General features: G+C 36.7%; 1 protein-coding gene across 2 annotated transcripts in view; it reads right to left on the bottom strand.

Annotated features, from left to right (window-relative positions):
• SCAMP1 (secretory carrier membrane protein 1) overlaps positions 1-27,945 on the bottom strand; it is a 92,557-nt gene that overhangs the window by 53,346 nt on the left and 11,266 nt on the right. For both annotated transcript variants that reach the window (XM_090276407.1, XM_090276406.1), the window contains exon 2: positions 17,474-17,551. In XM_090276407.1, coding sequence (XP_090132533.1) covers positions 17,474-17,551 — 78 coding nt within the window. The remainder of the gene's footprint in view (positions 1-17,473; positions 17,552-27,945) is intronic.

Genomic DNA, 27,945 nt, shown 5'->3' with positions numbered 1-27,945 from the left:
ACAGAAAAATATAAAGCCTGAAATACCAGAATTCGAAATTACGGTACATAAACAATGATGGTGTATATAAAAATTAGAGCAGATTTCCAGACAAGATGGAGGCACAGGTAGACACACTTTGCCTCCTCACACAACCATAGAAAGAATTAAAATCAGGTCTCAAAACTAATAACACCCAGAACTGTCATAAAATAAAGCTGTATGGAAGTCCTACAACCAAAGATTTAAAGAAGACATGTTCATCCAGACAGGTAGGAGGGGCAGAGTCATGGAGACGAGCAGAGAGGCAATGTGTTGCAGAAAGGGGACAGCGGAATAGACAGGAGGATACTTTCGGAGCAAGAGATAGTAGCCCCAGGCCAAACTTCACAGCCCAGGGTTCCAGCATCAGGAAGATAGACCCCCCACTACCTCTGGCCGTAAAAGCCAGTAGGGGTTGGGGCAGAAGAAATTGCCAGATTTTTGCCGGTTAAAAAGCCAGCATGGTCTTAGAATGTACACAGATCCACTCCGGATTTACCATTGGGGCAGCAGCTGGAAGGATGCCAGTAGCATATGGAAAGGGGGTGAAGTGACTAGAAATGAAGAGAGCACAGAGCAAACCCCAGAAGTCAGGCAGCGGCATTGTCTCCTCTCCAAGCCCTCGCCACACAGCCACAAAGCGGTGAAGCAGGTTGCCCCAAACTGGCTCCACACCACATATTTACAGGTTCCTTTTCTACATAGGCCATGCTAGTAAGACAGGGAGTAAACGCAGCTCTACCTAACACAGAAACAAACACAGGGAGGCTGCCAAATTGAGGAGACAAAGAAATACGGCCCAAATGAAAGAATAGAACTCAATCCCAGAAAAACAACTAAGCAAAATGGAGACAGCCAACATATCTGGTGATCAGGATGCTCAGAGAGCTCCTTGAGTAGGACAACAACATAAAGGAAGAGTGAAGCCTATACTAAGTGAAATAAAGAAAAATCCACAGGGAACCAAGAGAGAATGGAAAGAAACCAGGATTCAAACCAACAATCTGAAACAAAAGGAAGAGATAAACATTCAACCAGAACAAAAAGAAGAGGCAAGAATTCAAAAACATGAGGATAGGCTTAGGAACATCTGGGATATCTCCAAATGTGCCAACATCTGATTCATAGGGTTGCCAGAAGTAGAAGAGGAAGAGCAAGAAACTGAAAACTTACTTGAAAAAATAATGAAAGAAAAGTTCTCCAATTTGGTAAAGGAAATAGACATACAAGTCCAGGAAGCACAAAGAGTCCCAAACAAGTTGGACCCAAAAAGGACTACACCAAGACACATCATAATTAAAATGCAAAGGTTAAAGATAAAATCTTAAAAGCAGCAAGACAAAAGCAGAGAGTTACCTACAAAGGAGTTCCCATAAGACTATCAGCAGATTTCTCAAAAGAAAGTTCGTAGGCAAGAAGGGACTGGCAAGAAGTATTCAAAGTGATGAAAAGCAAGGACCTACAACCTAGATTATTCTATCCAGCAAAGCTATCATTTAGAACGGTCGGGCAGATAAAGTGCTTCCCAGACAAGGCAGAGTTAAAGGAGTTCATAGTCACCAAGCCATTATTACAGGAAATGTTAAAGGGACTTATTTAAGAAAAAGAAGATCAAAACCATGAGCATTATAAAGGCAACCTATTTACAATTATCAACAACTGAATCCAAAGTTGTGGGGTGAGGGGGTGGGGGTGGGGGGAACTAAGCAAACAACCAGAACAGAAACAGAATCATAGCTATGGAGATCATTTGGAGAGTTATCAGCTGGGTTGGGGAAGGGGGGAAATGGGGAAATGGGATTAAGAAGTATAATTGGTAGGGAAAAAAAATAGGGGTATGTTAAGAATAATATAGGAAATGGAGAAGCCAAGAACTCACATGCATAACCCATGGACATGAACAAAGTTGGGGGCACTACTGGAGGGAATAGGGTACTAGGCAGAGGGAGGCAAAAGGGGAAAGATTGGGACAATTGTAATAGCAAAATCAATAAAATATACTTTAAAATATTTTAAAAAATTAAAGCATATGACCAAGATAGCATTTAAAATTAGTAGAAACAAATAAGATAAATGGTGCTAGGACAATTATTTAAATGTTTTGAAGGGGAGGGGGATCAGATCCTGTATCTAGCCAGAATAAATTCCAAATGGATTAAAGTCCATTGTAAAAAAAAGAAGGAAGAAGGGGGGAGAAGGAGAAGGAGGAGAAGAGGAAGAAGAAGAGGAAGAAGAGAAAGAGGGAGAAGAGGAAGAGAAAGAAGAGGAAGAGAAAGAAGAAGAAGAGGAGGAAGAAAAGAAAAGAAACCACCAGAGGAAGACACCAGAAGTATAGTACACCGAATAGAGATGACTATCGGACCTTGGGTTGGAGAAAAGCCATTCTAAATATTAAAATGCAGTAAGGAGAAAGGCATCTAAATGAAAAGGTAATATATCTGACTACGTTAAAATTTAGAACTCATAATATAAAGTATTTTAAAGCAAGCTTAAAAGACAAAATCTAAATAATAAGCAATACATACCAGTCAATTCTTTACTACCTTTCATATGTACTAATCAATAAGAAATAGATGAATGTGTTAATGGAGAAAATGTATTTTAAAGAACTCTTAACAGGCAACTTATAAAAGAAATACAAAAAGAAAATAAAAAAATGTCAACCTCATTAGTAATCAACGAAGTACACATTTCACCTAATTATTTTTAAATGATTATTACTATAAGATTACTAGCACATTTTGGAAAAGATGTAGTAAATGGGTATTCTCACACACTGATAGTGGAAGCATATACTAGTTCATAAAGTAATCCTGGAGTATAATTCGGCATTATATGTAAGAGCCACAGAAGTATTTATACCTTATGACCCAGAAATAACTAGTCTTAAAATACATCATAAGGCAACAATCCAAGATATGCACAGATGTGTGTATGTTAAGAAGGCCTACTACAGCATTATTTATAAAAGCAAAAAGTTAGAAATAAGCCAACTGTCCAACAACAGAAAAATGTTTAGATAAATTGTGATACATTCATAGGAGAATATAATATGCAGCTATTTAAAAGTTCTGAAAATTAATAAAATGGAGAAAGCTTATACCATTTGATAAGTGATAAAAGCAAGTTATAAAACAAAACTGCATATACACTGTAATCCCAATTTTTATTTAAAATTGTAATTAAAATATATCAAATGTTAATAGCGATTATTTCTGGAGAGTGGGATTTAAAAACTTTTTCTTGTATTTTGTCTTTACCATAATCTATTGTTACTCAAAGAATTATAAATGCCCTGTTCCTCCCCAAAATCTCATATTAGTAGGCAGAAACACTGAAACTAATCAGTCCCTACTGTTCTCCAACTAAAAAGTATGGCCTTGAAGTCTCACTGCCTTGGTTTAATATGTAGCAACAACAAAACAATGACCAAATAAAATGCCTGACAAAGTTAGTTTGGCAACATACTTCAGAAAAAGTACAGAAGAAATTCATCCAGTTGAAACCTTACTATAAATTCTTCACTCTTTTGAGTAACAAATGAAGAATTAAGTAAGAATAAATTAGTAGGTAAGGATGAAGACTGGGTTAGAGCTAGTAATTTGATGCATCTGAGGTCACAGCTGCTTATGGTGTGGCAATGATGAAAAATGTTGGAGACGTACAAATCTCTACAAGTGAGCACTGATATTAATGAGATAGCTGTTTTCTTGATAATTTCTTCAAATTTGTAGACATTAGCTAGATCTCTGTTCAGCTCTGGGACGCAGAACTTTCTTTAGCTACAACATACTTGATTAGCCACCTCAAGCCAAGTGCAGCTGTTGTCACAGTTATTAAAAACCTATCCTGATGCTAGCCCCTAGTTGTATTCCAACTGTTCACATGTGCGCATATGAGTAAATAGAAAATTAATAAAACAATCCACCCAAGACTTCCATTTCTGGAAACACAGAAGACCACACATTATAGTGAACCCCCCCATACATAATGCCTAAAAATGCTAGATCAAATTTTATTTAAATAATATATTAAGTATAATTAAGCTGACAGAAAATCCTGGGATGGCAGAAAGTTTAAAAAATAAAAACAACCCAAGAACAACAAAAATACTCCTGCAAATCCAAACAAAGAAGAGTCTTGATGCCATGCCATTCACAAAATCACGGGGTTTAATAAGCTGGAGGAAAGCTTAGGAGCCCACGCAAACTAAAATCAACCTGAGATCCCCCCATAAAGCCAGGTCTCCCTACAAAGCAACATTCTCAGTGGATAAGAAAAATAGCAACTTCACAGAAAGAAACAGTAGGAATATCTGCTTGTGTAGCACTTGCTCTGGATAAAGAAAAGAAAAAAAAGAAATCTCCCCTGAGAATACCTACTCCTAAACCTACTAAACCTCCAGCCTTTTCGCACTACCCATATGAACAAAATAAGTGAAGCTTAAATCCCATTTCAAGGGACCCCAGGTTGACAGGGACCTCAGGCACCTGGCGAAGCTATGTAGAGGAAAACACTTAAAACCGGGCTTCAAAAAATCTTCACAGACAAAAAGCTCCAAGAAACTCTGGGTCATGATTTAAACACAGAAGGAAACAAGCCACCATCAGCACAGGCTTACACACTACAAAATAAGACATGTGTTATTGGAATTATCAGATACAAAATACAAAATAGATATGCTTAATAAAGAAAAAAAGCAGGTAATAAAAATATGATTCAGCAACAAGAGACTATCGGAACTGACCAAACATTATCCTAAAAAGATACAAATGAAACTTATAAAAATGAAAACTGTAATAAATGAAATTATAAATTTAATAGACAAGTTAAAGAGCAGACTACACAAAGATGATGAGATAATTAGAAAAATAGAAATGGGTCTAAAGAAACTTCACAGAATGAAGCAGAAAGGGGGGAAAAAGGAAATGAGAAAGTCTAAAAACTAGAGTTCAACAGGAAAAGAACAGAGAGAATGAGGGAGAGTCAATATTCAAGCAGAATGTCAGGACATTAATTCTCAGATTGAAAACTCCGAAACCCAAACCAAATGAAAAAATATTAACACCTAGATACCTCATAGTAAAGAAGCAAGTCCTAAGAACAAGACATCTTAAAAACAGCAAGAGGAAAAAAGACACAAACCTGCATAAAGCAATGTCAATAAGACTGAGAGGTAACTTCTCAATAGCAACAATGGAGCCCCATACAAATGTGCCAACTGATGAGAGTGTCAACATGGATTTCTAAATCCCATAAGAATACACTTGAGAAGCAAAGTGATAATGATAAATATTGAAAGAGTTACTACCAACAGAGCCTCAAAAGAAACTTCTACTTCAGAAATAGGAAAAATGACACCAGAAGGAAAATCTGAGATGCAAGATGGAATATCTTTCTGCCTCACTGGACACTTCTGTGTCTACCATCTTCATTTTACACTCATCAAAACTCCATATATGGAAGGAAAGTCAACCTATCTATAGAAAAAGAGTACACTGTTACAACTGAATGTACCAGAGTAAGATCAGGTCTTTTCCTGACAATCCTGGAACTGTGTCTGCCCTGGCAGACCCTGGGGAAAACCTTCAGTACTGAGAAAAGCAGAAGGTGCAGAGATGGAGACAGAGGAAAAAATCAGACAAGTCAGGAGAATAGGAGGAAAGCAACCTTGAGACAAAATAAAAAACAAAGTCTGGCAGAGCAAAGCTGTATATTCTCTCCCTTGGTAGATGAAATTTCACCAGTTAGGAATAAACTTTATTTTAAAATATCTCTGTGAAAGTTAAGGCCTACACTTTCTTTTATTTGTTTTGTATTGAAGTCTAATTGACAAATAACATTAGGTTAGTTTCAGGTGTACCATAAAATGATTTGGTATTTGTATATATCGCAAAATGATTACCACAGTAAGTCTAGTTAACATCTGTTTCCTTCTAGTTACATTTTTTTTCTGTGATGAGAATTTTTAAGATCTACTCTCTTAATAACTTTCAAATTAACAATAAAGTATTATTAACTATAGCCACCATGCCGTACATTATATTCTCATGACTTAAAACTGGACGTTTGTATCTTTTGACCCCCTTCACCAATTTTACCCATCCCCCACCCCACCTCTAGCAACCACCAATCATTCTCTATATCTATGAGCGCAATTGTTTGTTAGTTTGTTTTTCAAGATTCCATATACAAGTGAGTACAAAAGGTATGCTCTCCAGGTCCATCCATATTGTCATAAAGGCAAGATTTCCTTCTTTTTTTATGTGCCAAATAATATTCCATTGTGTGTGTATATGCATATATATGTGTGCATTAATACACAGATACATACAATTTTCTTTAGTCACCCACCAATGAACACTTAGGTAATTTCCAATTCTTTTATATTATAATACAAATTATCTTACTATGTTTGCCTGCTCTGTGTGGCTTTGGAGAATTCAACTATCGCCAATAAACACAAGTTACAGGAAGATACATATTTTAGCTCAGATTTAAGAACATTGTAACAATCGTGGTAATATAATAGTGGATGAATTGGTATATAATATAGTGAACTCTTTGCACTAGAAATTCCAAAAGTGTTTCAGTATTAAATAAACCACTGAACATTCAAGATACCTTTAAGGCATGGAGTGCCCACAGTTGTCTTCCTCATGTACACACAAATATATGTTCTCCTTCTTGGTTTTCTTCCATAGTTTAAACAACTATTCAAGAAAATTTCTCCTTGCTTTTTCCTGCACTTTCTCTTCCATCTGTGAATCAATAAAGTTCCTAAGTATACTCAGAGTCTAAAGCAATGTTTCTTAATGAGTTCATAGATCTCCTGAATCAGAAATCCCTGGTGCTTACTGAAAATGCAGACTCCAGGCCCCATGGTAGACATACTGATTCAAAAGCTCAAGGGTTGAGAAGAAGGGATCTGCATTTTTAACAAGCTTGCATGTTTAGTAAGCTCCCCAGGGTGATTTATAGACACCTTGAAATTTGAGGACTCTCCTCTAAGGCAACAAATTTTACAGCTTCTGTAAACCACTGTCCTATCCTTTCTACCTACTGGAGAGAATGCCAAAAGAAACCTAAAACTTTCTGCAACTTTCAGTCTCTGATTGAGCAGACAAGAATTGACTGTGGCTGTGCCTAACATAGATTCCCTTGTTATTAAAGGTGGTGAAAATGATACATACTAATATTAGAATTGAGACAAATAGAAATAAATTTATCAGAATAGATAGCCATTTTAAATAAATAAGGCTTTTATTTAAAGATGAGAAAAAGTGGGGAGGAGATGCATAATAGGAGGAAAGAAGAGATATACAAGGATAGCAGTTTCCAAGTAGAGAAAGGCTCAAAAAGGAACAGAAGCCTGACTATACATATTCATTTATAAATTCATCAGACATTTATTGGTCAACTACAATGTACCACAAACAGTTATAGACACTTGGAAGACATTAATGAACAAACAAATAAACACCCATAACTTCACTGAGCTAACATTATAGCAATGGAAGATAAATAATACATATAATTAACAAATACATTGTAGAATATCTTAAGAAAACAATAAATTTTATGGAACAGTAACAAAAAGAACAGGGTAAAGGGGTTGGAAGTAAAGGTGGAGTGGGGATAATTTTACAAAGGTGGTTAGAAAGTGAGGAAGTCAGCCCTGCAGGTATCTGGGGAAGATCATCTGAGGCAGAGGGAACAGTCAGTGCAAAGTCAGAAAATGCCTGACATATATGAGGAATACCAGTATGAGGGATAGGAATACATGAGGGAAAAAGGTGTAAGGAGATAAATAACATTTTAGGGACCAAATTATAGGTTATTTTAAGGATTCTTGGTTTTACTATGAAGAACAAAAGCAAGTGAAGAGCTCTAAGCAGGAGGCTGAAATGATACTTTTTTTTTTTTTTAAAGCAATCAGTCTGTCTGCTGAGTTGAAAATAAATTGAAATGGGGCAAACGTAAATGAAGAGAGAGTAGTTAGGAAACCAGGCAAGGGATGATCACAGTGTAAACCAAGTTGTGTCCATGGAGATAAGGGGTCGGCCTGGGTGTATTTTTAAGGGAGAGCCAACAGGATTTCCTGACAAAATGGTGTAAGAGATAAGGAAATGGAAACAGTGAAACACCACCAAGGCTTTGGTCTAAGCAACCAGTAGGAAAGAAGTGAGAAAGACTGAAAAAAAGCAAGATTATGAGCAGGGGATTCAGTTCAGTTTTGACATGTTGAATTTGCAATTTCTAAGACATGTTACATGTATAGTAGGCAGTTGAATATATGAGTCTGGTGTTCAGAGCAGTGGTCTGTGATGCAGCTGTAAATTTAGGAGTCATCGGCATGTAGATGGTATTTAAAGCCGTGGGACTGGATGAAATCACCATTTGAGTGAGCATAGATAGGCAAGAGAAGCAAAGCCTAACTCCTGATATACTCCAATACTGGGGGTAAAGGGAAGGAGTCGGAAAGATATCAGCAAAGGAGAATGAAAAGGAAAAACTCAGGTGCTCTGAAAGCCAAATGAAGGAAGTGTTCCAAGAATCACATAATGATTGAATGTCAATGCTGATGATAAATTAAGATTGAGACTGAAAATTTACCATCAGATTAGGCAATGAGGAAATCACTGGCTAACCCGACAAGTACATTTTGATAGATTGTTGGGAGCAAAACGCTTATGTAAGTATCTTTTAGAAGAAAGGACTGACGGAAAAAAAACAAGTAGACAATTCTTCGGAGAACCTGCAGCAATGGGGAACAGAGGGTTTTTCTGGTAAAGGGATGGCAGAAATGAATGGAAAGGAAAATTAAGTTAAGCTAAAGTTTTGTTACAGAGTTAAGTAATCAAGACAGTACAGTACTGGCATAAGCATAAACATATATCTCAACACAATAAAACTGAGAGCCCCAAAATAAACCCTTATATTTATCAGCAACTGATTTTCACCAAGATAACCCAATGGGGAAAAATAGTCTTTTCAGCATGTGGTGCTAGAGCAAATAGAATATCCCCACATGCAAAATAATGAATTCTGACACCTCTCTCATACCACACATAAAAATTAACTCAGAATGGATCATAAACCTAAATGTAGGCACTAAAACTATACAACTCTTAGGAGAAAACACAGCAGCAAGTTTTTATGGCCTTGAGTTGAGCGATGGTTTTTAGACGTAACACCAAAAACATAAGCAACCGAAGAAAAAATAGACAAATTTAACATTAAAATTTAAAACGTATGTGCATCAAAAAACACTACTGCCCTGCTGGGTGGCTCTGATGGTTGGCGCATCGTCCCATACACCAAAAGGGTGTGGGTTCAATTCCTGACCACATATCTAGGTTGGCAGTTCAATCCCTGCGGCATATGGGAGGCAACTGATTGTTTCTGTCTCTCTTTCTCTCCCTTCCTCTCTCTCTAAAAATCAATAAACATATCATTGGGTGAGAATTAATTTTTTTTTTTTTTTTTAAGTCACTACCAAGAAAGTGAAAATATATCCCACAGAATGGGAGAAAATATCTGCAAATCACATACTTGGTAAGAAACTTGTATTCAGAATATATAACAAACTCTCACAATTCAACATTTAAAAAAGATTTTTTAAATGGGCAAAGGATCTGGACAGTTCTCCAAAGATGACACAAGTAGCCAATAAGTACCTGAAAAAATGTTCAACATCATTAGCCATTAGTAAAATACAAATCAAAAGCACAAGGAGATATCACTTCATATCCATGAGATAGCTATATGACAATAACTAATGGCAAGGATATGGAGAAACTGGAACCGTTCTTCTACACGGCTGCTGCAAATGTAAATGGGTGCAGCCACTTTGGAAAACAGCATGGCGGCATCACAAAATATTAAACACAGAGTTATCATATGACCCTGTAATTTCACTCCTAGATATATATCTAAGAGAAATACAAAAATAATGTTCACACAAAAAATAGTGCACAAATGTTGACAGCAATCAAAAATTGGGAACCAAAATGCCCATCAACTAATGAATGGATAAATAAAATGTGGTACAAAAATCGTTAAAAAGAAATGATACATACAACAACATAGTAGAACTTTGAAAAATTATGCTGAGTGAAAAAAAAAAAGAAGACACAAAAGACCACATACTGTAGGATTCCATTTATATGAAATGGCCTGAACAGGCAAATCTATAGACAGAAAATAAGTTAGTAGTTGCCTAGAGCTGAAGAGGGAGTGGGAATGTGAAGAGATTGCTAAAGGGTGCAGAATTTCTTTTGGGAGTGGGAGGGAAAAAAAAAATTCTAAAATTAGAATTTGGTAATGCTTGTGCAATTCTACAACTACACTAAAAATACTGAATCGTACACTTTAAATAAATGTATGGCATATTAATTATATCTCAAAAAAAGCTGTTAAAATGCAGGAATAGATTCTTTTTTTTCTAAGATGAAAGAACACACGTTTTTATGAAGGAATAATGTAGTAGAAAGTGAAAAAATAATGATGTATGAGAAGGCGATTTAGCAAAGTTCTTTAGGTGAGAGAGTCTAGAATCTAGAACAGAAATAGCAGGAAAGACTTTAGACCTAAGCAAAGATAGTTCATCTATAAATAACAGTCAAGAAAGCAGAGTATATGGGTATATATACTAGTAGGGAGATGTGGCAGTGGAAGTCTATGGATGTTCTCTACTAATTTCTTTCATTGTCTCAGTAAAATAAGCAAGGTCATCAGCTAAGAGTGAGGATAGGGAAGAGATTTTAAAGATGAGGAAAGGGCCTGGCCAGTATCGATCAGGTGGTTGGAGCATCGACCCATAACCAAAAGGGTGTGGGTTCAATTTCTGGTCAGGGCACATGCCTAGGTTGTGGGTTTGAACCCCAGTCCGGGTGTGTACAGGAGACAACCAATAAATGCTTCCTTCCCATGTTGATGTTTCTCTCTCTCCCTTCCTCTCTCCCTAAAAAGCAATGAAAAGATGTCCTCGAGTGAGGATTAAAAAAAATTGTTTTTAAGTAATAAAGATGGGGAGAGGGGAAGAAGAGAGTAAACAATAAATTACTAGAATATTCAGCACAATTGAGAGCTGGTCATGAACTGAAAGTGAGACCTTTCGGCATGTTTTTTCCAACCATATTTAGTTCCTATGGTATAGGCAGAGAATAGATGGAGTTGTATTTAACCAGCGCTTGGGTTTTAGCCAAGGGATTATGTCAAAGTTAAAGGGGAGAGGAAAAGGCCAGGCAGTTGAAGGTGCATGCAAAGGAGTGATCATAATGAATGAATGTGGAATTTAAGCTGAGAGAAGACAAGAGGATAATATAGGACAGTGACATAGTAGGATCAACAAACTAGAGGTCCTGGTGAAGTTTAAAGATGTGTTGAAACTCAGGAACTAGAGTAATGGCTAAAAAGATACATGAAGTTAAAATTATGGAAGAGTAAGTAACTATAATGAGTCTAGGACCTGACCAGTTGAGTGAGTGATGAGAGAACATGAAAGGCAGAAATCAGTGGAAGAAATGAGGGCAAGGCACTGAGAGGCAAATGTTGGGAAGAACACCACCAGGCATTCAAAATAAGAATAGTGTCAGAAAGAGTAATGGTGAATCACGAACTAAATAAGATTAAGAAATTTTTAGAAAGAGAAATAAGGGGTAATAAATTCAGGGATCAAAAGATCATAGCCACAAAGAGTGGTGGCTCCCAAGTATAATCTGATGACATGAGATTCAAAGGTGCAGATTTTTAGACAAGAAAAAGGGAGAATGTCTGGAAGCAGCAATAGGAAATATTTATTCCACCTTTATGCCCAGTTGTCTGAGAATTGTGAGAGAAAAAGCAGCTAGTTTTTTTTTGTTTTTGTTTTTGTTTGGGGGGGGGGGGTGCGGTAATCCTCACCCAAGGACATGTTCATTGACTTGAGAGAGAGAGAAAAACATTGATGTGAGAAACATCAATTGTTTGCCTCCTGCATGCACCCCGACTGGGTGTGAAACTGTAACCTAGGTACACGCCCTAACAGAAAATCAAACCTGCAACCTCTTGGTGTACAGGACGGCGCTCCAACCGACTGAGCAACCCAGCCAGGGAAAAAGCAGCTAATTTTTGAAAAGGCTGCAAGGGAGGTGTGTCCTCATAAACAGGCCAGTTTCCACAGAGCAAAATACAAACATTCATAGAAAAGGGTAAGAATACAGGGAATTTTTATGAAAATGGACTGTGACTTCCAGAGAGCACAAAGGAAGAATTCAGAAATTAAGGAAATAAAAGTGTACAGAACAAGAAATGTACAGAGCACCAGGAGGATTAAAATCCAGGGGATTAAAAGTAGCCTGGGGTCTGAGGCTTCTTATAGAGAAATTCAGACTAGACAAGTGTTTTGGGTAGGAAGGGATAAATGCTCTGGGAGGCTCCACTTCAACTTTTTTTTTTTTTTTTAATTGATTTTTAGAGGGGTGGGGAGGAGGGGAGAGAGAGAGAGAGAAATATTGATCTGTTGTTCCACTTTTTTATGCATTCATTGGTTGACTCTTGTATGTACCTTGACCAGGGCTCAAACCCTCAGCCTTGGCATTTAGGGACAATAATCTAACCAACTGAGCTACCCAGCCAGGGCCCACTTCGACCCTTTTAAATGGGTGTGAAGAGTTCCAATGTAACATATTCATATTTCAGTGTAGTGTGCAAACCCTAAGGTATTCTCTCCTCCTGATGTCATGTTCTTATAGAATACAGAAGCCCAGGTAAACTCTGCCCAGACTCCTGATCCACAGAAACTGTGAAACAATATATGTGTGTTTTTTCAAGTTGCTAAGTTTGTAGTAATTTGTTACCCAGCAACAGAAAATTAAAGTATCTTGTATGAGAGGTTCATCTTGACCCACTGAAAGAGGTGAGGATAACCCAGGAAAGCCATTATGACCATACACAGTCTCTCTTGACTCCATTCAATGACTGATAAAAGGTGTAGGGGTGGTGGTCCCAATAGGGTTGGATGTTAGCAGATGACTTCAACTGGAGCAAACGGTACATTAAAGGATAACACTAAAAAGATAAATCTAGGGGCTAAATACAATACATGAGGATTCTATACTTTCAGCTCAACTTTTCTGTAAATGTAAAACTGCTCTAAAAAAGTAGTCTATTAAAGTTTAAAGGCAATTTGAAGTAACATTGCTATGATACTAAATAGGCAATACATAATCAACCTACACATTTCTAAGGAGAACAGACCTCTCTGCTTTAGGAAAATAATTCTAGTCACAGTGCAAAACCAAGGTAAGTAGATAGGCCACTGTATTACTCCACAGGAGTACCTGAATTAGGACAGTGTAATAGGAATGAAAAGAACAGACGAGTAGTATCTCCCAGAGGTTTAAGTGACAGGATGTGGCAACTGGCTAAGTGAGAAAAAATAAGCTGTTTGAACCAGAGGACTCAGGTATTTCTAGCCAATGACACTAAGAGGATGGAAGGCAACGGTTACCATTAATTGAGATTAGAAACAAAGAAGAGTGCTTCCAGAAAGGATAATAAGTTCCAAGAAAGACAACAGAGTAAAAGGCAAAGGAGAAAGGAAAAGATTAAAAAAAAAGAAAGAAATGCACAACAAGAAAAAATAAGGACAAGCAATACAGTACAGAAAATGCTTTTTCACTCAACATTTTCCACCCTGCTTCCATTTTTACACATTAAAAAAAAAAAGCCCAGAGAGGTTAGATGGTTTTTGCCTAAAGTTACTGACTAGTGGCAGGGCCTAGATTAGAATACAGGTCTTATCTCAGTCTACTTTATACTTTATGTCCTGAGATCTTACATACATAAATCAATTATCTATGTCCCTTATGGTCAGAAATAACCACATGGGCATACCATACCAGTCTTGCCATTTTCTTCTCTTTGTTCTTATTTTCGCCAGAAGGTACAGATCTTACTATATATGTGACAAATCATACATGGCAACAACTAGCAGAACAGAAAAGGTCCATCCCTGAAGGTTGCCTATCCCTGAAGAAAATCAATATGACGGTAAACTAAGGCCCTCAGAAATGTCACTAAAGATTTATATCAGAAGTACCCCCCCCACAGAGGTTCCCCTATTCCTGTTCTTTAATACGCACCAGAAGATATCCTATCCCGTGCCATGAATGCCATCATCATCAAACTGCAGTAGACATTTTCAACTGTTATCTAATTTAAAAGGGAATCATTCTCCATAAATACATACTAATTCTAAAGGATAAATTAATTCTTCTAGTAATTTATATGTTAAATTTTAGAGGATAGGCCAGGGAACCTACCCACCAGACCCAAAATAAGTTCAGTGGGAAATGCATTTTAGTTTGAACAACAAAAAAAATCTCAAGACTACCACCCATTTTTACAGTACCTCGCAATTCAGACTAGCCACATTTCAAAAGTTCAATAGCCCTTCATTATACTGCCTATAGACTGACTTAGTTTATACTGTGACAATGCCTTTCTCTGAATTTATAATATAGACTGAATTAATATGTAAATTACTTAAATTATTCAAATATTTAATTGGTGCCTTCCTTAAATACTCTAAAGTGTCATTCAAACAGAAAACTAAATATAAAAGGAAATTTATATCTTAGCAAGGATCTTACTAAAGGATCTTCCGAGTTGACTTTAAGTAGCTCCCCACACACTTATGAAACAATCCAGAAGCTTCATATTAAATATGAATACCACCAATCAACTAAAATAGTATTTGGAGCAAGTTCTATCATAACACTTAAATCAACTAGCCAAACGCATCTAATCTGTTCTGGAAAATAGTCACAGCCATTAAAAAAAGAAAAAAAAGACAAATTTCTCAAACCATACTTAGAGGAAACAAAGCAATTTTTAATTTTTTTATTATTTCAACTGTGTTTTCCCCATGTGAAAAGTTCAGTGGAAAATACATGAGTGTTCTCATAACAATTTTCCTGGTTCATTGTAAAATGATTTGTCATTATTTACTGCCTAGCTATCTTCTTAAACTTTTCCTTGACTATAATAAAGTCTCAACATTTAGGACTAATGTACATTTTTATTTGATTTTTCCTGGATAGATCTTACCTGCGTAATTTTTAAATCTCAGTTAGGTGAGAAATTTTTTATATACCAGGACTATATCTTCTATTTCTTAGTCAACAGTATTAGAAAAGGCTTAGTTTTACAAAAAACAGATGAGTTAGTAAACCAGTTCTGCCACTTACAAACTGGATGACCTTTAAAAGTATCCATTTTGAATGTTATAAGAATTCAGTAAGATAATACAGATAAAGCACATGGCACAAAGTAGACAACTTGATAAAGAATACTGCCATCACTGATAAAAATAATCTAAAACTGCTCCTGTCAAGGTTAAACATATTTCTTGCTACTAAAATCTTCCAGAAAAAATTATATGAAAACCTCTTTTTATTCTTTATCAAACTTTTAAAAGTCTTGATCCCATTTTATATGTCAAAACTGGTCCACTTATTGGCCATTTCACATAGTACAATCTAAACTTTACTTGCTCAATTAACATTTTAGTGAGGCCTGCCTGGGTTGCAGTTGCTACACACAAGCAAAGTGTGTTTAATAAGGGCTTTGAAATAACAAAGTGAAATTTAGAAGTTCATTCTTACTGCAATACTTCTACTTTGTACAAAGCTCTTCCAAAGTTAATATAATACAACTGAAAAAATTTCCACATGAAACCCTACATAATCTTTTTGAATTATTTTCTAGACTATGAAACACATACATCAGAAAAAAGTGAAGGGGAGAGCAATGGGGGGAAAATGGGAAAACTGTAATAGAACAACTATTAAAAAAAAAAGGAAAAAGAAAAAAAAAAAAAGGTGATCAAATAAGAATCATTATACTGATTTGTACATCCAAGCATACAACTGAAGAACTCCATTATTGTTAAGGGGATGACTGACATTTCAAGAGCCAACAATTGTTTAAAATTAAGGACCTCATGAGTATTTTTAAGGAAAGACTCAAACACAGAAGACAAACTTATTTGCCAGAGAATTTTTGAGGGAGAATTCTCAACAGACCTCAATAGTTCTCAAAACTGGTTCACTATAAAAGAGTTAAGACAAAGACAAACAAAAAACCCTGTCCTAACTATAAGAGATTAGAGTCCTAAATGAATAGTATAATAAAGCTCCCCTGGTGCTTCTATTATGCTTCCAGGGTGGAGAACCTTTGTTCTATATGTTTTTTTGTTTGTTTGTTTGTTTTGCCATACTCCTATATTTTATAAATCAAGACTAAATATTGAAGAGAATAATATGTTCCTAAGCCAGGTAAAGTTCCAGAGGTTCTACTCTAGCAGATCTAGTACTATTCAGAATAACATAATTCAAATGACAGTCATACAAATATTCATAGTACAGTTCCATATATATGTCTCTCATTGTAAGAAAAATCATCCCACATTACCATGAAGACAACCTATATACCAAAAAATAAACCTTCCTCTCCTACTTAAAAGTACAGCAGTTAAGTTTTATATATTAAAGGGATTATTAGCAATTTAATTTGTAGAACATAAGAGAAAATGTACAGTATTTCACTAAGATCGTCAAAGTAACTTTTTTTAATACTCATCCAAGGATATGTTTTTATTTTTAATTAATTTTCAGAGGGAGAGAGGAACATCAAGTGGCTGAATCCCACCCATGCCCCAACCAGAAATCGGACCTGCAACCCCGCATGTGCCCCAACTGTGGACCAAACCAGCAACCTTTCAGTGTACAGGTCAACACTCCAACCAAGCTACTTGGCTAGGGAAAAAGTAATTTTTAATTACTTCCTGTTTAAAAAATAAAAATCGCCCTGGACGGGTGGCTCAGTTGCTTGGAGCATGTCCCATATGCCAAGAATTTGAGGGCTCAATTCTCTGTCAGGGCACATACCTAAATTGTGGATTCGACATCACCCCTCTCTTCCCCGTCCCAGTCAGGACAGGTACAGAAGGCAACTGATGGATATTTCTCTCTCACATCGATGTTTCTCTCTCCTTTCCTCTCTCTCTTAAATCAATACACACACCCTTGGAAGAGGATTAAAAGAAATAATAAGCCCTAACCATCTAGGTTCCCAGTCAGCGCCAATGCCTGGGTTGTGGGTTCCATCCCCAGACAGAGGATGGGTGACAGGCAACCAATCAATGTTTCTCTCTCACATCAATGTTTTTCTCTCTCTCTCCCTCCTTTCCCTTCTCTCTAAAAATAAATAAATAAAATATTTTAAAAGTAATAATAACAAATAAAAATTAAAAATAAAAATTAACTTGCTAAATTCTAAATAAAATACTAACAGGTTGTTTTACATAAATTCAACCATTCAACTGAAAAATCAGATTAATATATAATTGTTATTTAATTTCACTTTTAACATTTAAAAGTAGTCTGATAAAGAATAGTCTTACTGTTCTAGAATCCGAGAATGGATTGTACTCATCAAGTCCTGGTGGAACATTTCTTGTCACCTGCGTAACTGATGGGTCCTGGAATAAAATTGTAAAGAGAAAAAAAAGATTATTTATCCTTTACGACATAACGTTGATATATTCAAAGATTTTACTTTATCTGTACTTTTGACCGTCCAGCAAAGATAACAGAGAAAAAAGATGATTATCAGATTTACTCAGTCCCATTTCAACAAAGTTGAAATTTAAACCCACAGCCCTGACATCCTCAAAGAAAACCAAATAAAATTGGGTTAGATGCAAATCAGCTGCTAGCTATTATATAAAGACTGAAATAGACCACCTCTTCACAGCTGTGGAATTCATTGCACAAGAGCATCTTAGGAAATCTTGGGAAAACCCTTTGGCCTCCACAAAGACTTCACGTTCCCCCTTTTTACATTTCTAATCAGTTTTCCCTACTACAGATTTCAAGTACCTCATTACAAATCAATGTCATGTACAGGTAACATCTAGAGCATTCAAGATTAAGTACCTCCCACTTGTTTTATTCTACTCCAATATTTTCACTGACTGTAATTTCTTTCCCTACATGATCTTGGACTGTCTCCCCTTTCCCAAGAATAATGTATTATCACACTATCCCAGCTTTTCAAATCTTTTCATTTTAGGCCTTCAAGTAAATAATTAAATCACAAATTCCTAAATACTCTATTTTTCTTGATTTTGAATGTAAAACACAAGCATAATGAACATCTCAACAAAATCAACAACATAATTAATGCGAAAAGCATTCACAAACTGATGTAGCCTCACTGGCCTCCTAATTTCAAACTTTGGCATGCATCATACTCAAAACACAGATTGCTGCACCCACCCCGAGAGTTTCTCATTCAACAGGTCTAGGGTAGGGCCTAAACATTTATATTTCTAACAAGTTCCCAGGACTCCAACCAGCAGTGTTCACGGCATTGTGGATACGATGAACAAAATCACACGGACTGCACTAAGGTGGTGGAGAAAAGGGACAGAACGGCCACTCCCTAAATCAATGAGAGCACCAAGACCCTTGCCTGGACAGGTTTTTATTCCTTTCTGGACAGATCACATCAAAGTTAAAAATCCCTTTGCTAAGGTTGCTTTATATGGTTGTTTACAGATAATAAAGAAAAGAATGTTGCGCATGCAAGAAAATGATAAGGATGGGAGATCTGGCCACATCCTGGTCTTAAAGCAGTCCAGAATAGACCTTCAGAAGTTACTTTAAAGTTATACATTACAGTTAAACACCTTTTATTTAATGTTACACATTAAGCAGCTCAGGGTGAGGAAGTTTTTTAGCAAGCTTTTAAGCAGTATAGATATAATGCAGGCCTGATTCCTACGGGAAAGCCGATGTGCGGGCCTGGCTCCTATGTGCTGCCTTGCACCAGTGAGCTTTCCAAACCAGGGCTGAGCTACATTCACCACTGCAACATAGACCAGTTTCCTATACCCAGGTGTTCTGTGGCTGCTAGTTTGGAGACCATTGCTCTTGACTATACCTATCTTCCCCTATCCATCTTCCTCGACATAGTCATCAAAGTTACCTTTCAAAAATGAATAGCTAAACTTGTTATTCCCCTCCTCCAACCCCTCTCCTCTGTCCCTCATCTATTTCAAAAATTTTAGAGGCTCTCCACTAACTATAAAATACAAATTCCTCAAAATGAGACACAAGGCTCTCACTTACAGGTAGCCCAGCACCTCCTACCTTTCCAGCCTCATTAACTTTCTCACAATCACCCTCATGTTGCCAGATCCTCCTGCTGAAACCAGCTGCTGAATAAGGAACCTCAAACTTGGCAAAAACCAAAAAGATAAATTCAGAGTACAGCGCAGACAAAAATAAAAGCTTTAGGACTGCTCTACAATAACATGGGAAGGAGGGAATAAAATCACTCTCCTTCATTGGGTTCCCCTCCCATGTCTACTAAAAATGAGGAGCAGGAAGATTATCAAGAGGGGATGTGTGCCTCAGGAGAAATTTTTAAAAAACAGAAATAAATGTTTTAATAAAAAAAAAATTTGTTTTGATCCTCACCTGAGGATATGTCTTTATTGATTTTAGAGAGAAAAGAATGGAGAAAGAGAGAGAGAAACATCGACTGTTTGCCTCCCACAGATGCCCCTCCCAGGGACTGAACCTGCAAACTAGGTATGTGTCCTGACCGCAGAGCAATCCTGCAACCTTTCGATATACAGGATGACGCTGCAACCAACAAAAACACCTGGCCAGGGCAATCAAATTCTTAGAGCTCGCATTGTTGCAGTTTATTTAGAAGTGGGTTTACAGTCAACAAGTGAGAGTTAGCAGGTCGAGATGGTCCAGATGCAGTCTCAATGCCCACCCCTCTAAGACCCACAAAACCAGGTGAACTGTGAGCCCTCAGACACCATATTTGGCATTGTTTCCTTAGCAGGGATACTCTTCCAAGCAGTGTACACTCAGCAATCTCTTCCTCTTCCTTAACCCTTTGAGTGCCATGCGTAATTGCTAAAATTCGTGTGAGAAATGCCAGGCTATTTTGCTGAGAAATGCAGTTTATGAAAAATGTCTATAAAAACATTATCATTCATAATAATTTGCTCAAAATTTCACGACCTATAATAAATACACTCTTCTTTTGTAAGCAGTGTTCTTTGATGCAATTTAGAAAAAAATTTATTGCATTAAAATTATTTTATTATAACAATTATTTTAGAAAAAATAAATCCTTTCCTTCAATATGGCTTTTGAAGTTTAATATATGGCACAATATAAAACCTATGATTATAATTTGAAAAAACACATAGCAACATGGATAACAAGCAAGAAGTATGCCAAATAGTGCATAAATTTTTGAAAAAAGAAAACTTCATAACGTCCAAAAAAAATGAACACAAAAGGCATTCACACTAGAGACATATATCAATAGATATCAACAGTGAAAAACAGTTTATAAACAAAATGCTAACGCTATACCGTGAAGCAATGAAAATGTCCATTAGCAAAAGCTTATCATGCAAACTGCATAGTTTTGATAATTATTGCAAAGATAAATGAAATTAAAAGGACTGTTTAAAATGTAAGTAAAAATTATAACAGAATTAATATGTCAGTATTTGAACAAGCATAAAAATTTGAAATTTGGATCAACATAAGAAAAAGTTATATCACTATATAACCTGAGGTACAAAAAAAGAGAACAAAATATAAAATATGAATTATTCCATTGTTATTTATATTTATAGCCATTGAAAAAAGAGTTGTTGGGAGAGACACTGGCACTTTGGGGAAAATTTGTCAGCGTCACTCACAGCAACATTGGCACTCAAAGGGTTAACGACTCAATCCAAAAGCAACCTAATATGCTAACCAATGATTTCTTAATATTTTCCTGCTACCCAAGTCACTCCATCCCAGGCCCAGTGCGCCCACAGAGCTTGGTATTTATCTCTATTAACATTTATTTCACTGAACAATGATGATCTTCATGCAAGTCTTTTTTCACAATTAGATTGTGACTTCTTTGAATACAAGAAGTAGATACATAGGTCCTTTTAATTTAATCGTGCATGAATAGTAATACTGTTTCTTGACTGATTAATACTGCCCTGTCGGGAGGGAGTAGGGGAAATCCAAAGATTGATTCTTCAAAATAATAGTAACATTAATAACCAGATGTACCTCCTTAAGAAATAGTATATATTAAAAAAATAAAGAAATATGGTGATAGTTCAAAAGTATAAGTAAAAAGATGTTCAAGCTCACTCACAAGAAGAGAACACCAGTTAAAAAAACTACACTGATGTAATCATTTCTCAACTACCAAATTAGCAAAAATCCATAAGTCTGACATACTCTATTGACAAAGTTGTAAGGAAACAAGGGTTCCCATGGATTACTAATAGAAACAGAAACTTACAAGCTATATGAAGAAAAAGTTGGCAATAGCTAGCAAAACTGCATCTGTATTTATACTTTACCCATAATTTCATTTCTTGAAATGTATTCCAAATATATACTGGCAATGAATGGAAGCAAACTAAATGTCTAGCAGAAGAAGATGGTTGAGTAAGCCACGGGACATTTACCTGATGATATACGATGCAGCTGAGTATTATGCAGTTGTAAAATAGTATAATGAGATATATACATTACCATGGAGTGAGTGAAAAAGGTGCAGAATAGTGTAAATAAGATATTACCTTTTATTCACAAAGGAAGATAAAAATAAATTTGTTTTGTGTTTACATATATTTTTTTAAAGTAAAAATAAACCAAAACCTAATAAAAATGATTACCTATAGGATGCAGAACAGAATAGTGAGTATATGGCATAGGCTTGGAAGCTAGGCTCCTTTGAGTGTAACTTTAACTTTGAGTGTAACCCAACCACCGGGTTCCAGAGGCCCCATCCGCCTGACTCTTACTGGCTCTGACCTTCCAAGGTCAGAGCAAAATCCAGGACAGACCGAGCCTTGTGGCTGTGTGGCAGGAGCCACAACCACCACATTCCCTGAAGCCTGAATGGCTCCTCTCCTTCAGGGAAGATGCACTAGGCTCATCATCTGGACTCTGCCAGAAGTTCTTCCAGTGGCTGCGCCTAACAGGCAAGAGGCAGACAGGAAGCAGGCAGCAGGCAGGCAGGAAGCAGGCAGGAGGCAAGCAGGAGGCAGCCAGAAGCTGATCTCATCTGGGTGCCTTGGACATTTGCTGACCTGCCCCCCGCGCCCAACTGGGGCTGGTAAAAGCTGGCTTTGGTGTGCAGCATCATTCTTTCTGCACACAGCCACGCTCAGCGGAAGCAGCCACAAATTGCGGATTGCTTGTAGCTCCAAACAGGTAGCCAAGAGCCAGGCACAGACACTGTCTGATACTGGCCTACACCAGTGTCCCTCCCAAGAGACCCAGAACCAACACACTCAGTGACCAGCTTCAGACAACATCAGAGCAAAATCCAAAAAGCTTCAGAAACAACATATCGAAAGGGAGATTTCAGCCGGCACTAACCCCAGTTGAGGTGAATTCCACTTCCTGTGGTTAGCACTTGCCTGCACAGCAGCTCTGACACCATGGTAGGTGGTGGTCAGGGTCAAGTCTCAGTCAGCCAGCCTGCCTAAGCATGAATGGGCCAATAGAAATCAAGACTCAATTACAACAGGAGGGCCCACATAACCCACACAAGAGACATTCCTAGAGCACCCAGTACAAGTGATCGAGGAGACTATGCTATGCCACTGTGTCCCACGGGACACCTACTACGTAAGGCCACTCCATGAAGACTGGGAGTCATAACAGATCTGTCTAATACATAGAAACAAACAGAAAGAGGCAGCCAAAATGAGGAGACAAAGAGTGAAATTGAAGGAGTAATAAAAAAATTCCCAACAAAAGTCCTGGACTGCATGTCTTCACAGGTAAATTTTACCAAATATTCAAGGAAGAACTAATACCTATCCTTAAACTACTCCAAAACAAAAAACAACAACCACACACACACACACACACACACACACACAAAAAAAAGAAAACACCTGAGGAGGAAAGGCTCCCAAGCTCATTTTATGAGACCAGCATTATTTTAATTCTAAAACCAGAGAAACACACTACAAAAAGAAAATTACAGGCCAATATCCCTGATGAACAGATACTAAAATCCTAAATGAAATATTAGCAAACTAGATACAGCAATACATTAAAAATGATCATACACTATGATCAAGTGGAATTTATCTAGGAATAGAAGGTTGGTACAATATCTGCAAATCAATAAACGTGACAAACCACATAAACAAAAGATAAAAACCACATGGTCATATTAATAGATTCAGAAAAAGCATTTGATAAAAAACAGCACCCAATCTACAACTGCTTTTAAAAAATACCTAGAAATAAATGTAACCAAGGATGTAAAAGATGCGTACTCAGAAAATTATAAGACACTGAAGAAAACAATTGAAGAAGATACAAATAAGTGGAAACATATATTGTGTTCATGGATAGGAAGGACTAACATCATAAAATGTCCATACTACCCAAAGCAATCTATAGACTCAACACAATTCCTAACAAAATACCAACAATATATTTCACAGAAGTAGAACAAATATTCCAAAAATTTATATGGAACCACAAAAGACTGCAAATAACCACAGCAATCTTGAGAAAGAAGCATAAAGTTGGAGGAGTCATGCTTCCTGAAACCAAACTACACTGTAAGGCCACAGTAATCAAAACAGCATGGTACTGGCATAAAAACAGACACATAATTCAATGGAACACAATAGAGAGCCCATAAATAAACCCAAACATTTATGGTCAATTAATATTTGACAAAGGAGGCAAAAACATACAAAATGTAAGGACAGTATATAGAGATTCAAAGTGCAAAAGCCATCTACTATTGTAATGATACATTTTATTCATCTAGACCTGTGCTCTATAACATTGTAGCCACTAGCCAAATGTAGTTCTTGAAATGTAACCAGTCCAACTTGAAATGTGCTGAAAGTATAAAACACACCATGTTACTGATTTCAAAGATGTAACACAGGACAATGTAGTCTATCTAATTGTTATGTGCTAGAAAAATAATTTGATTTGGGGGGTTAAACAAAATATATATTAATTTCCCCTGGGTATTTTTCCATATGGCTACTAGAAATTTTTAAATTATATATATAGCACAAAATACAAGGTGGGCAAAAGTAGGTTTACAGTTGTAATATAAATAATATAATAATTAATAAATAATAATACAAGAATAAACTGTTTCACGTGCTCACAACTATAAACCTACTTTTGCCTACCCCTCTGTATTTCCATTGAACTCTGTTGATCTACACGTGACAATTTTTTCAAGACCAGCTTTTATTATAATTTCACTTTCATCCACTTGGGCAAATTCAATTGTCAGCTAAAAATAACAAACTCAGATAAAGCTAAATTTCTTCTAAGTTTTTCAAAATTACAAAAGGTAACAAGAGACCTATACAGAAGCTTCCTAACCCACTGTTTTTATATAACAGAGTAGCAAATGTGAGGTGATACCTCACTGTAGTTTTAATTTGCATTTCTCTGATGATTAGTGACACTGAGCATTTTTCATGTCTATGGGCCCTCTGCATGTCTTTTACCAGTAGACAGTCCAGAGAGCCAGGGAATCTCCCCCATTAGCCAAGATGGTGGCAGGGGAAGGTTCTACACTGAACGCACCGAAAGCTAGAAATATCAATGAATAGGGCCCAAGCACAAAAAGCTAGCAAGATCATTGGACAGGAAAAAGCCCTTCCCCACCTTTTCTAGTACCAGATTGGAGATGGAACCAGGGGAAGGCAGGCACATACAACACATAAGTCAAAATGGCACAAGGGGAGGCGCTAGACCAAAGAGGTCTATCAGTCTAGCCTTGGGACAGAAGGAATTGGTTGGATAGTGGACCCATTAGAAGAACATCAAAGTCTGGGAAGTTGATTGGTCATTTTGAGAAAGCACCTGGTTCATCCCACACACAAGATAATATAATCCCAGGGGAACAAAGAAGTCACTCTCTCTTACTCACTTGCTTGCTCATGATGTGAATTCATGTGGTGCAATTGCCTGTTCTCTCCATGGGACACATGGCCTTAGCAGCCACATGGTCCATGAGCTCCAGGAGGGAGCCTCTCTCTCTCTCACCCACCTGGTGATGCACTGGCCAGTCCAATCACACCCTCTCCCAGAAGTACACAACCTTGCAGCCCTAGCAGCCGCATGGCGCATGGCCCTGTGGCTCCTCATGCAGGCTCCAGAAGGGACCCAAAAATGAACAGTAGCCAGGAACAAGATAAGCTACCTGGATGGGGATTGTGACCGCTTAGCAACCATATGCAGGCTCCAAAGAACTGTACTTTAAATTGGAGCAGGAACTCTGGACAATGACTTCTGTCTTGGTCTTGTTGAGGAGATGGGCTTTGAGACAGTAGTCTGCCATTCTCCCAGATCATGCAGCACCTGAATAAAACCTCTATCTTTTTGCACCAGCATCCGCCTCACAAGTTTGGCTTTTGTGGGGGCAGGCAACCAACCCTCTGTTTTTTTGTTCAGTTACATGTCCTCTTTGGACAAGCATCTATTCAGGTCCTTTGCCCATTTTTTAATTGGATTTTTGGTGTGTGTGTTGAGTTTCATAAGTTCTTTATAAATTTTGGATATTAACCCCTTATCAGACATATCATTGGCAAATATGTTCTCCCAATGGGTTGTCTTTTCATTTTGTTGATGGTTTCCTTTGCTAAACAAACACTTTCAGTTGGATGTAGTCCCATTTTATTTTTTTGTTTGTTTTCCTTGCCTGAGGAGATACAGTATATCAGAAAAAATATTGCTCTGAGAAATGTCTGAGATTTTACTGCCTATGTTTTCTTCTAGGATTTTTATGGTTTCAAATCTAACATTTAAGTCTTGAATCCAGTTTGAGTTTATTCTTGTGTTGTATGGTGTAACAAAGTGGTTTAATTTCTTCCTTCCTTCCTTCCTTCCTTTTCTTTCTTTCTTCCTTTCACATTATCTGTCCAATTTTCCCAACACCATTTATTGAATAGATTATCTTTACCCTATTGCAACTGTTTGCCTTTTGGCAAATATTAATTGACCTTAAAGGTGTGGGCTTATTTCTGGACTCTCTATTCTGATTCATTAATCTACATCTTTATTTTTATGCCAGTACCATGCTGTTTTGTTTACTGTGGCCTTATAGTACAGTTTGATATTAGGTAGCATCATTCCTCCAACTTTGTTCTTCTTTTTCAAGATTGCTGTGGTTATTTGGGGTCTTTTGTGGTTCCATATAAATGTTTGGAATATTTGTTCTAATTCTGTGAAATACTCTATTGGTATCTTCTTAGGAATTGTGTTGGGTAGTACGGACTTTTTAATGATGTTATCCTTCCTATCCATGAGCATGATATGCACTTCCATTTATTTTTATGTTCTTCAATGGTTTTCTTCAGTGTCTTGTATTCTTCTGAGTACAAGTCTTTTACATTCTTGGTTAAATTTATTCCTGGGTATTTTTTTAAGCAATTGTAAACTGGATTGTTTTCTTAGTTTTTCTTTCTGATAGTTCATTATTGGTGTATTTAAATGCAACTGACTTTTGGATATTTGTTTTGTATCCTGCTACTTTGCTGAATTCATTTATCAGTTCTAGCAATTTTTTTGGTGGAATCTTTAAAGTTCTCTATATACAGTATCATGTCATCTGCTCCTTTAGTATATTAAATACTAAAATATCAGAACAATTACCACTAAATATGCCAAGCAAAGAATATGAACAAATTTTAAAAGGTCTTAGTAATTTAGTCATATTATAGGCACTTAACTCTTAAATGCAGTTTTTTCCACCTGAGGATAAATGTCTAGTTCATAGAACATTTTCTTATGAAATGAATTCTGACTAAACAAATAATCTACTCTTGGTAATAGGGTGGTGAAGCGCCCCAGGCAAGTACTTAAAGTCATGGCACCAACAAATCCAAGCATTCTCTACAACAACATATCTGTGGGGTAAAATGTTCAGAATTCCAGTTATGGGAATAAGAATTCATCTCCTGCTAGCTTCCCATGACTTTGAACAATAATCATAACTTTAGAAACTATTACACTCAAATATAATAAAAAGAACACTACGTATCCTCTTCAAAAATCACCAATATTAAACAACCAAGTGCACAACTTTCCAACATTTAAGCAAAACTTACATCACAAGGTCATTTGTCATAAGATAAAAGGAGTTCTCATTATTACGCTCAGTCAAGCTGTGATATATTATAGCTCCTAAAAGCCCTAAGCTTTGGAAGACAACCAGTAATTTGTATGTTCTGTTTTTGTTACTATTTCTGTTACTACCCATAAGTTTAAAAGTTAATAAAATTTAGAGTCTGCCTTAGAAAATATAGGCAATTCAGGGATAAAATAAAGAAGTAGAATAAATAATCATATGTTGCAACCAAAAGAATCCTGCAGCATATTTTCTTTATCTATTATTTTAAGAGCTTCCCATCTTTGTCTTGATTCAAGGAAAGAAAGGAAGGGACAAAACAAACAAACAAAAAAAACCTTCTTCTGGAGCTCTAAATGTAAAAAAAACAAACAAACCTAAATCCTTCAGGCAGGAAAAAGTAAGTAATTTGTCTAAGGTCACCCAGCTAGGAGGCAAAAAAGCAAACTTAGGTGGCCTGGTACCAGAGGCACCCTTTTACCTATTCCCCTCTACCGTGGAAGACAAATCTCTGCAAACTTTATTCACTCCTTCCTCTAATCCCCCTAACACCAGGCTAAGAACACAGAAGTATTTGTCTTCAATATATATCGTTCACAGAACATTTTCCTGTGAACTCAACTGTACATGGTGGTTAAGTTCCCCTAAGATTCAAATATAAACATTTCCATAAAAAGTTGTTTTAAC

The sequence above is a fragment of the Furipterus horrens genome, unplaced genomic scaffold (genome assembly GCF_987537825.1).
Source record: "Furipterus horrens unplaced genomic scaffold, mFurHor1.1.pri manual_scaffold_5, whole genome shotgun sequence".
NCBI classification, from domain to species: domain Eukaryota; kingdom Metazoa; phylum Chordata; class Mammalia; order Chiroptera; family Furipteridae; genus Furipterus; species Furipterus horrens.
The sequence above is the reverse complement of the archived record's forward strand: the minus strand, read 5'-3'. Positions and strand labels throughout refer to the sequence as shown.